This window comes from Mastigoproctus giganteus, chromosome 6 (assembly GCF_048544385.1).
Source record: "Mastigoproctus giganteus isolate SK-2022 chromosome 6, ASM4854438v1, whole genome shotgun sequence".
NCBI classification, from domain to species: domain Eukaryota; kingdom Metazoa; phylum Arthropoda; class Arachnida; order Uropygi; family Thelyphonidae; genus Mastigoproctus; species Mastigoproctus giganteus.
In genome coordinates this window covers 141,842,271-141,854,497 of record NC_143580.1, presented here as the reverse complement: position 1 = coordinate 141,854,497, position 12,227 = coordinate 141,842,271, and the positions used below count along the sequence as shown (strand labels likewise).

The window sequence follows — 12,227 nt, the reverse complement described above, 5'->3', positions numbered from 1 at the left end:
TCACAGAAATTTTTCACAGTTTCATCAGTATGTCTCACCACTCCAACTTTAAACAAATCACTTCATGAATACAGCTATTTTTTGAATGGTGTGATGTCACTAAATGTCTGACAGAGAGAATGGGCTTCTGCAGGTCATGACTCAAGATGGATTCCTGGAGTGATGTTGAAGTTTGAAATTTTATTTATTTATTTATTTTTTTTTTTTTTTTTGGGACGCTCTGAATTCCTCGTGCCCAAAAAATTTGTATGCGTGTCAGAGGTTCGCTACCCCTGTCTTATACTATACTGGTTATATATTACTTATATATTAGTTATAACTAGTTATACAGTCTGTCCTCGTATAGCACGATAGTTGCGTTCCTAGAAATCCTTGTGCAATGCAAAATCGTGCAATATAAACAACAGGCCCAATGGGAAGAGTAGGGTTAGGTGCCGACCACCCAAGATTGAACACACATTTGGAACCAAAACATTACCAAACAATAAATAATCGGGTAATTTTAATCGTTATAAAATACTTACGTATTTTATAACGATTAAAATACGTAATAAAAATATTATATTATAATAAAGTATTTTTAGTATTTTTAATACTAAAAAAGTATTTTTTACGAATAAAATACGTATTTTATTCGTAAAAAAATTATTATATTAAATAAAATAGTCGTAATAAAATACTTACGTATTTTATAATACGTAAGTCATAATAAAATATTGCTAATGCTTTTGCTTCTATCGTAAGCAAACTTGCTTTTTGTTTGATTTTCTATCCAAACAGATGACAGCCGTTCCATCTCTTCCAATTCTTGTGTCTTAATCTAATGGATTTTAATTACACTGAGTTGTTTTTATTTTCTCTGCATTCTTTGTAATTCTCGGCGTTGCCTGATTTAGGTCTATAGCACGTGCAATATCACATGGCCTTTCATTTCACTCAAAGCGTTTCACAATTTCATATTTTTTCTCTATCGACAGAGGCGGACAGAAGCCTTACGGGGGAAACCACGGTGGGCCGTAGGCCGGTGTGAGTTTGGCCATAAACCGTAGTATGAGGCCACTATAAATTTTCCCGGTTAAGAATTTTTGATCCAGTCCGCCTCTGTTTATCGATATTGCTTTTTTTTTTTTTTTTTTTTTTCCTCTGAATCTGCAGTGTCTTAGAGAACGCTTCCTTTTCACACCTTTTAAGTATTTTACTCATTTTTAGGGAATAAAGCACAATTACAAAACGAGGAGGCACGCTTGATACACATAAATAAAGCTGCGCGCGCGTGTAGCAACTGAATAAACAATACCGTAAAGGCCGAGATACACTATTAACACCTCACATTTTGCTCAAGCACACTACCATAAAACAATAAAAACAATTTACAGTTGCGTTTCTGCTAGTGAAATCTGTTATAAACTGGTAGTAAACTCCATCTAATTGCATTTGCTATTATATCGATAACTGGAATTGTGTTGGTTTTTACGTTATTATGGTGAAAGGTGTTTCCCCTTTACTGATATAAAACACATAAATACATTTTCAGAATCTTCTTCATTCCTATCGTGTTGCGTTCAGTTGGGGTGATTCCGCGTTCGACTGCCATTTCTTGTAAACACAAAGGCGAATCGTGTATAAGCGAATTCGGTTCGTGTTATATAAGATAACGTTCCCCTATTTATAAATCGTGTATGATCGAATTCGTGTGATGCAAACACGTGTTATACGAGGACCGACTGTACTGTTTATATATTAGTTATATCTTATACTGGGGGTGGGGGTTTGATCCATCTGATGTACCAGTTGGAAAATTATTGCACAGTGGCTGGACATAGTCGAGGCATCCTGCACTCTCCAGTTTATTATTTTGTATGCAATGGCAGTTGTAGCTAAGGTTACATCGATTGCACTCTCACGCAATGTACTGCTGTATGTTGCAAGATTTTGCAACTGGTTTAAGATTGTAATTTGTGCTGTGGCTATGAATCCCTCCAGGTCCCACCCGCTTCAAGCACCCGCTCTGTCTGGCCTGTTTGATGTAGACCTTTAAAAGTAGTGACTGTACCATTGTGGCATCCAGGATTTTGAGCTGTAGGAATTTCACTGCCTGGTATATAGTTGGATGATGAAGTGTGCCCATAATCTACCTTCTGTTTTAGCAGAAGATAAATTATGGGCATACTTCATAATTCAAATATATACTAGGCAGTGAAACAGCTTTAATGCAAATAGGACATTTTGGATCTAACAGAGTAGTTGTAGGAGAGCCGAGTAGTTTTGCAGTTGGGACACTTTGCCTCGTGCATTTTCCTACATTCTTTGTAGTCCTCCCTTTACAACACAGTGATCACGTTTGTTCTTTTTTGGGTGTGAAGTATGCCTGAACCTCAGACACTTGTAGCTTTTAGGTATTTGGGGACGGGATCCCTGTACTTATGGCTGCCCCCATCCAATATAGATTCTTTGTTACTTGGATATAATTTGCTAGGTCCTGGGCAAAAGTTCCATAATCCAGTTTTTTGATTGGCTGAATCTTGACTTTGTGCTGTATTTTATTACAAATTCACTTTCTAATTCTTCAAGAGGTCATGTAACTCGGGAAATTTTTTGCATTGACTTCTGCTAGAAGTTTCTTCTTTGTTTTGTCCATTTCCAAGTCAAAAATTATAATACTTGGTCCTTTTGCTTTTGGAGTTTATCTATTATTTATCTATTTTGGGTTTATCTATTTTTAGTCTTAATTTTGTAACCCTAGGATTTTGTCTATTTTTTCAGCTTCCTTCTTATTTGCAACTCATATTACTATTCCTGTTTTTACATATGCATGATTTTACCTATTCTTTGTATTTTGACTTTTTGCTCCTCTAATTTTTGGGTTAAAACTTTTGTTTTACAGTTTCACTGGAATTTAAGTTTTAAACCTCTTTGGGTCTTATTATTAGTATATTGACTTCCTTTTGTTATTTGTCAATTTGCTCCCTTACTGTGGATTTAGTAGTGGTCTGGGTAGCCTTCAGAATCTGGGCATAAGTTTGATTTTGTTATCTTTGAGTCTCCATGTCATTTTCTTTGATTTCAACTTAAGTCTTCAAGATCTGGTTCTCCAAATGTAAATCTGTAAGTTACCGCTCTGGGACTGACCAATGGCCAACTATGTCCTTCCTGACAGTGACTTAATCCTGCCTGTTTTTCTTTACATTAAAACCTCTAATTTCAGTCTGACTTGTGTTGTTTTGTCCAGGGAAGATCCAGCTACCTGAATAGTGGTAGTTATGTCTTTAATATCATTTACGTTTATGTGTAAAGTTGGGGGGGTGGGGCAGTCATTCCCACTGATAGCTCTACCTTTAACGCTAGCTATCAAAAATGAAAAAGTAAGAATCGAAATTATACTCCTTACACTATTACAAGCTAGTTTAGTTTTTATGCTAAAGTCAGCCCTTAAAATGACATGGGTATGGCAATGAGCACCTAAAATTAAACCAGTAACCCTGAAAAAGCAGCAATGCTCCCCAAAAATAATTGAATTATTGCTATCCCCTTAAAAGCTGGGAAAGCCCAGATCTTAATAAAACCTCTATAAATAACTGTACTTACCACACTAAACTTACCTCGAGTCATCTAGGAAGTGATGCAGATCCATTTTATATTCAATAATTTAGCAGAAAATCTTCAAAGATCGATCTGCAACTTTAGTCCTGTTTTATGCTGTATACATCAAGTGCTGCCTTGAGACAAAGGCAATCCCCTACTTTCAGATTGCTGCCATTTACAATCAAGTGGACCGATTTAGCACACTTCCACTCAATGACGTCCACAAGCTCTTCCCCCAGAGAGGGACAGCAAGACTGCCAACTTCAGAATAGACAAGAATGTTGAAAAAATTTGAGAGATTGTGTGCCAAAACCATTGGATGAGCATTTGACTAATTGCAGAACAGTTACATATTGATGAAGGAACAGTAAGAAACAGAGCAGTTGGGCATGAAAATGATGTGTATGTCAATGGTTCCACGTGTCCTGACAGACCATCATAAGTAGAAGAGTTTCGAAGTTTGCAGTGCAAATTTGGAAAAAATTCATGAAACTTCCAATCTTTTGGTTTCAGTGATAACAGGAGATTAATCATGGGTATTTCAGTATGATCTACAAACCAAGCATTAAAACATGCAGTGGCAAACTCCCTCTTCTTCCTGTTTAAAGAAAACAAGAACGTCTCAATCGAAGATCAAGTCCATGCTTGTACTTTTCTTTGATTATCCTGGCGTTGTTCATCATGAATTTGTCCCACCAAATCAGACTGTTAATCAGACACTCTACATTGAGATTTTAGGAAGACTTTGTAAAAATATTAAAAAGACAGCCCAATTTATGGCCAGACAAATGATTTTTGCATCATGGCAGTGCACTGTGTCATTCCACTGTCGCAGTGAAACAGTTTTTAATGAAAAACATGATCACAACATTGGAGCACCTTGTATGTCTTTGGTTCCTGAAAATTAAAATCCACCTCTAAGGAATTCAGGACTTAACAAACATTCAGAAGAACACAGTGCAGCAATTAAAGACATTGACTTCCAAGGACTTCTGCTACTGTTTTAGATGATGAAAATTGCTAATGGAACACTGCGTAGGCATGGCTAGAGAGTACTTTGAAGGGGATAAACATTGAAATTGTTGTATTTAAAATAATAAATGATTTAAAAAAATGTTTTTTTTTTTTTTTTTTTTTCCCCACACCATGTATGTCAGTAGTGTGTTTCTATTTTATTTTTTGCTTAATGAGCAACTATGTGCATAGAACTTATATTTAAACCAGTTATTTTTACAGAAATCAAAAGAGGGAAAGACAGACAGCTGCTGAGTCCATTGAAACGGAGGATGAGTTTATTTATGGAAATTCCAAAACTTCAACAGAAGAGGATGGAGAAAATATGGATATAGATAAAGAGCCCGAGGATGATGGTATGTAAATTTGCAATCCCTACACAGTATATTCATACATGCCCTCTTAGGTGTTGTGTGTGTGGGGGGGAAATGGGTTGATGAAACCCAAAATAATAATTTCTGGGTTTTTTTTTTTTTTTTTTTAATGGGTTTGGTAGAATTAAACAATTTCTGGGCAGTTATTGCAATTACATTTTAATTGCATAACACTTTAAATAAACATAAATTTACAAGGGGTGATGATTTAATTCATGGATTGGTGCAAGAACTTATTTTAATTGTCATTGTCTAAATCTTCTATGGATTTCTCCATCTTGAAATATTCTCCCTTGAACGTTACATACTTTTACACCATCCTACTCATGCTTAAATGCTTTTTGAAAGACTGTGTAGTGCTTCCATTGTGGCTCTGCGATATGCTCGCAGAGCATAGTTGTCGGATGAAAAACACTTGCCTTTCAGAGCTTTCTTTAGATGTGGAAACAGGAAGAAATCACAAGGGGCTAAGTTCGGTTAATGGGTGGGGGTGGGTGGCAGAACCTCGGCATCTATGGCAGTGATCACTGGCTGCACAGTATTAGTTGTATGGGACCTGGCATTGTCTTGATGGAGAAACCACACCAGAAAGTTCTTGATGTTTCTCACGAAGGGCATGCCTAAGTTTGACTTTGAGTACCTCAGGATATGCTTCCTTATTCATAGTTGTTCCACGAGAGACAAAATGTGTAACAAGAATTACAGGTTTTTTTTTTTTTTTTTTTTTTAACCACCCATGCTAAAGTCAAATTTCCACACACCTATCCTACAACTGTCTTGCCTCAATTGGAATTTATGCCCTCTCAGGCAATTATTCTGAGCAAGAGGAAGATTCCCATCAGCATTGAGCATGCTCAAACCATTCAAAGCTTTATACACCTCAATCAGATCACTTTGCAGGTGCCTAGACTCCAGACGCTGTAATTTGCAAAACTTAAGCCTTTCTTCGTAAGAGCAACCCATTGTTCCATTCACTAATCTTGTTGCCCTTCTCTGTACTCGTTCCAACAGTTCTACATGCTTCTTAAAATGAGGCCTCCAGACCTGTAGTACTCAAGTGATTATCCCCTTGTATAAGGCAATGGTCAGGCCATTGCCTTATACAATGGGATAATCACCTCCTTATCCATGCTAGAAAAATTCCTGTATATCGTTGACAAGATACCATGAGCTACTCTTGCAGACTGTCTGCACTGCTCAGAAAACTTCACATCTGCCTGCACAAGTAGCCCCAGGTCCTTTTCATTCTCTACCACTGACAGTGTATTAACAGACACACACACAGTTGATACATTACTCTGGGGTTACTGCTTCCCATATACAGTACTTTGCATTTGTCAGTATTAAACTTCAGTTGCCGACCTTCGTATCGTCTGCAAACTTAGACATTAAGCCTGATATACCATCATCAATATCATTGATGAATACAGAAAACAACAATGGGCCCAACACTGAGGGACTCCACGAAGAGCAGTATCCATTGATTAACTACTCTCTGTCTTCTTCCACTCAACCATCCCTTTATCCATAGCAGCAGTTTGCCACCAATGCCACACTGCTCCAATTTGTGCAGCAGTGCATAGCACACACTTCTTGATTATACCGAGGTTCAAGCCCGTGCCCACCAAATACAGAGAATGCGCAAAGGTCAGGGAATGACCACCGCATATCCCCCCGGAGCAATATGGCCTTAGCTGCTAATGCTCCCAAAAACCAAATAGCAAACTAACAAACATCATTGTCACTGACTAATGCTGTAGATGTAGTCTCCATGTCAGTCCATACATCAAGTAAGAAATTAGTTGCAGCTTAGTTATTTTATTATTTTCACTAGTCATGTAGTCAGACTTTTTTTCTTCAGTTTTGTTAAAAGCTCAAAAATAGTAGACATGTCAGGGTATCTCTGCCTTTGCTACTGTATGCTAGCAACAATTATCTCACTCTCACACATTTGTGCCTATACTATTCTCTGATTCCAAATAAAAAGTATCTATATCAGAAACCATATCCTCAGGCTGAATATCAGGAAAATCGGTTATCTTGATATTTGACAAAACATTTGTCAAATTTGTTACGACATCATCTTCTTCAAATTGCACCCCCTGTTCAATTGTGCAGCCAACAATAACTACGTTTTCCACATCACCTACCCGAATATGAGAATCAACATTGACAGAAGTCCCAGGATTAGTATTTACATTAACAGTACTCATTGCATCACTACCTCCAATACTTACAACACTACCTGCTTTAATATTTTTTACCTTCATACAGTTTCTCAGAAGCCTTCATTACAGAATCAGTATTGTACAACCTGGGAACTCTAGAAGGGTGGGAAGCTCCAATCTCCTCTTCCATTACCCCCTCCTTTACCAGCCTTCTTACTATGAGTTCTGCCTTCCATTAACTATAATAGGTAATATAAGTGACCACAACACTGAATAACTCATTCTAGAAACAGAAAAAAACCAACCCAACTGTGACTTGACCTCTGTAAATCAACTTATCACACATACTGATCCATAGTTTATCCTTTTAATCAAAATGTAAACAGCAGTATTCACTTCTACAACCAGCTATATCCAACCTGGCACAAACATTAATTACCAAGATACTTCTAGCAATAACTCAGCACACTCAGTGGCAATATACTGATCCAGAATGGCAGCCAATCCACAGGTTAGTCAAAGAAGAATGCAAAATTAGCCTTTGTTGAAGTTATTAAACAGTGTTAGCACCAAATGAAACACTTAGCAAAAAAGAAAAACACTGTTAATTCCCCCAAAAATCATTAGCGGACAGACTACATCCAATAAACCAAATACACTATTGCTAATTCAAGAGCGATAGCAAACATGTCTACATTCTCAACCAGTCCTGAAACCTCTAAATTGCTACAGCCATCCTGAACTGCAAGTAAAATTGTGTAACTTCAAGTGCTTTGCAAACTTTTCTACTGCTCCTTTAACTCAACACCATGCATGCCAACACCACTTAATCATTGCTGTGAAGGTGCCTCTTTAGCCAGGTGGGAAGGAGCAGCAGTGCATAGCACACGCTTCTTAATTAGACCGGGGTTTGAGCCCGTCACCACCAAATACTGAGGATGCGGAAAGGTCAGGGAATGACCACTGTATATCCCGGAGCAATATGGCTTTAGTTGCTAATGCTCCTAAAAACCAAATAACAAACAAACAAACATTGCTGTGAATACCACTTAAATACATCTTCCAGCAACACTTCTTTTGGCTTTTAGTGTCTATTTGATACACTGCTTTTATCACTCCCCACATTGAATTTTAAAGCAAGTGCCTTTATAGATGCTTTTTGTTTTTTAATATCTGACACAGTCTATTGGCCAATACCAAATGCTTCCAGCAATTTTTTTTCCAGAATCACCATTTTCAAGTTGTTCTATCACTTTGAGCTTGTTAGTGATAGTAAAAAGTAATGTGTTTTCTTTTATTCCACTTTTAAATTCTTTAGAACCCATAATTATATAAAATATGTTAAATTATGTACACACACATATATATAAAGAAGTACGCAAATGAAGCGATATAAGCAATATATCCATTCAACTCAGGGTCAATACCGATACTGAACAGCACGCAAAAATTTATTTCCAGAATTTCAGAGTGGTTTTGTTATTTTTGTTTGTTGTTTCATTATATTATGTGGGAGATATGTTGTGATTCTTTTCTTTTTCAGTAAATTAATAATAATTATTTACGCCTTATTTCATTTTTTAATCCAAATATTTTCGGGCAGCAAACTTTATTTCACTTACTGGCAGCACATAGGGTCACAGCAGCCCTGTGTTTTGTAAAATATTAAAATCATTATAAAGAATAACAAGTCATTATTATTGTATCGTATCATTTACTAAAGTGATATTATAAATACTAAAATGTGTAATTTTTTAAAATAGTTTTTTTATTCCTTACCACAAGCAACCGTTCTTATGCTACATAGGTATACTGATAATTTTTAAGAAATTAATATTTATAAAGACAAAAAAAATTTTTATGCATATAATTTATATGATATAAATATCTTTAATAATAATGGAAACATAGACTTAATAATTTATATACTTTTTGCCTTAATAGTTTATAAATTAAATTAATTATTTTTAAATGTAATTATTTCTTAGTTAGTGTAAAATTTGAAAAAATAAAAAAATTAAAAAGAAATCACTATTACAAAAACACCCTGTATAAGTTTTGCACAGGATCCTGGGGGCGCCTCCATAGCCAGGTGGGCAGGAGCAGCAGTGCGTAGCACACGCTTCTTGATTAGACTGGGGTTCAAGCCTGTGACCACCAAATACGGAGGATGTGGGAAAGTCAGGGAATGACCACCGCATATCCCCGGAGCAATATGGCCTTAGTTGTTAATGCTCCTAAAAACCAAATAAACAACAACGCAAAACCATGTAGTGTATGTTCCGTCTGTCTCTCTCTCTCTCTCTCTGCACAGTCAATCATCACAGTCAGAATGACTCATCTGCCTTTCTAAATCCTGCGTGTCTTTCAAAATGAATAGAACTGTGAATAGAATTTTTCATGTTTCCATCATCAGACATCTGGATTAAATGTAACTGGATTAGTGAGGGTTTACTGTATATATGTATATACACATGTGTACAATGCTGGTTGCAACCCACTAATGGGTTTGAAAAACACTGTCCTAGATGACCTGAAAGTATATGGAATTGATTTCATGACCCACTAACAGGTTAGTCTAGCATTTCATGTGATAATGTGCCTATCATGATAAGTCTAAAAACTGGAGTTGAAAGAGTATTAAAAGAGGCAAGCACTTGGTGATAATAGGCTGTCCTTGTCATCCTATTTGCATGCCTTTTTATGAAAGTGGATAGATATTTGTATGGTGTAAATTGACCACTATCTAGAAAGATTTGCTAAAAGAAAAATCAATTTAAACAATTTCGATTGATGCATTCCACTGAAATAAAAAGATTTTGAAACACATGTACATTTTAGTTTTCTTTGGTTAAATGTGTAGATTGGCAGAATTGGCAAACTTTGACAACTCTGTTTAAAGACGAGGTTAGTAGAAGTTTTGAGAAAAGTAATATGAGTACTTTTCAGAGTTACCAAATTGAAAAGTAGACTTAGTGATGGCTAGCGAGTTTCACTGATTCATATTTAATTCCACTTCATTATCCAAAATTTTGAAAGACAAATTGACAAACTTAGAAAATGAACTTCAGAATTGCATACTTTTGGTAAAAGCAATCCTTAAAAGACCAAGCAGGCTGATAATTCTTGGTGTTTATCCTCACTTTTCCAGAAAGTCTTATGTTTTTCTCTTCTGGCTTGATTAAAGTAATTTTCTTGTTTCTTTTAAATGGTATGAGGTGAGGCTATTGCACACCTCATGCTAAACACCAAGTGCCGCCTGCAAAACAAAGGCACAGCAGTTGACCTTGAACCTTTCTTTAGTTGTCTGCCAAGTCACATCCCAACACACTCATTTGCTTTGCAGTGAGAGGTTTTTATTACCTTGTGTTTTTGCACTATGCCAGAAAAACGATAGACAAGATAATCAAATAATGAATCAATCTCAAATTTTTAGCAAACCTAAAGAAAACACCAACTGAATGTTATGAGTTATGTCAAATTTATGGGAAAGATGCTATGTCAATAGCTTGTGTGTGTGTTTGAATAGCATAAACTATTTTTAAAAGGTAGCGATAATGTGGAAGGTGATAGGTACAGAGTAAACAAGTAAAAAAGTCAAGGCATCCAATCCATGCTTACTCTGATGGCCCATAGAAGAGTTCATTCGATTGTGGTCTTAGGAACAACTTTACTATTCCCCTGGTTAAAGTCCATTGTCAGCCATTCCACCATTTTCTGTCTTTCAATTTGTGCAAGGCAAGATAGCCTACATTCACCACGACCATCAACGAAGCATGGAAAAAGTTGCATTTTCTGATGAATCACTTTTCCTGCTATGCTATGTGGAATGGTAAATGGAGGGTACAACAAAGTGCACCAATGTCTTGATGTAACAGAAACAAGCATGTGGCAGTGTTGTTTTGGCGTGGGGATCTTTTCCTGAAAGTCTCTTCAATCCCTCATATCTCTAGACCATACTCTGAATGATTAAAACTATCTATCCGTTGTGGCTGATCGGGTACACCTCATCATGGTGACTATCTTTCTAGATGGCTATGTCTATTTCAGTTGGATAACATATCCTGTCACTTTGCTGGTGTTGTTCAAGGGTGATTTGTTGAGTAATTTGATGTCCAAGTTAGCACTCCTTCAGTGATACTTTGGCCACCGAGTTACTCGGATATGAATTCCATTGAACATCTTTGGTGTTCAGATCCTCCACCATCGGCTGTCACAGTTCTGTGGGATGCAATGCTGGCTACATAGCACAACATACCTCCTGCAATGTTCAGAGGCCTTATAGAGTCGATTCCTCACCATGTGGCAGCATCGGAAGGATACCCACTATTTGATAAGTAGTCATTGTTTTGACTGGACTGTGTGTGTGTGTGTGTGTGTAGCAAATATTGACAAAATACTTTTTTATAAATATGTTATCTTACAACTTTAGTTGCTGTGGTGCAAAACTGAGCAACAGCTACAACAGTAATGTGCCCAATGTTTTCCAGTGGTGATTTCATTTTCCTTCAGAACAACTCACAATGCCACCAAGGCAGAACCATATGCACATGGTACAGGAAACATTTTGAGGGTGTTGCATGCTTCCTGTCCTTATGAATATTAAAGGATAAAGTTAAAAGAAATGTACAAGGTGTAGGTCCACCACAGTTATGGGCTTCCTGGCCCATAATGTGGGAGCTTTGGGATGCCCATCATTCTATGTGGCGGATGTTGTAATTTAATTTACAAGTGAATGTACGTATAAAATTTCCATTACTTTGTGTATGTGTGTGTATATATTTTTGTATGCATATACTGAGACCATAACGATTAATATTTAAGATGTGATTGGTCCCGATGAAGATCTTACTGGCATACCTGTAGAAGAAGATCAGGCAGAAAAAGATTTGCAGACAGCTCTTCACAAAGCACGAAAACTGAAGCAAAGAGAAACCGTAACATCTGCTCCTGAGAAGGTATGTATAAAAACTGGATTAGTCATGAAAATGATTGCTGTTAATATAGAAATGAGTGATTTTCTAACAGTACAGTATTGTTTTATATAATGATAGCTTTGACAAAATTTTGAATTAAAAATTATAAAAAT

The 12,227-nt window shown here is 36.5% G+C and overlaps 1 protein-coding gene across 1 annotated transcript in view; it reads left to right on the top strand.

Annotated features, from left to right (window-relative positions):
• LOC150084627 (U4/U6.U5 tri-snRNP-associated protein 1) overlaps window positions 1–12,227 on the top strand; it is a 343,250-nt gene that overhangs the window by 234,099 nt on the left and 96,924 nt on the right. Inside the window, exons 13-14 of the mRNA XM_090375366.1 lie at window positions 4,819–4,952; window positions 11,963–12,096. Of these exons, the coding sequence (XP_090231492.1) occupies window positions 4,819–4,952; window positions 11,963–12,096 (268 nt within the window). The remainder of the gene's footprint in view (window positions 1–4,818; window positions 4,953–11,962; window positions 12,097–12,227) is intronic.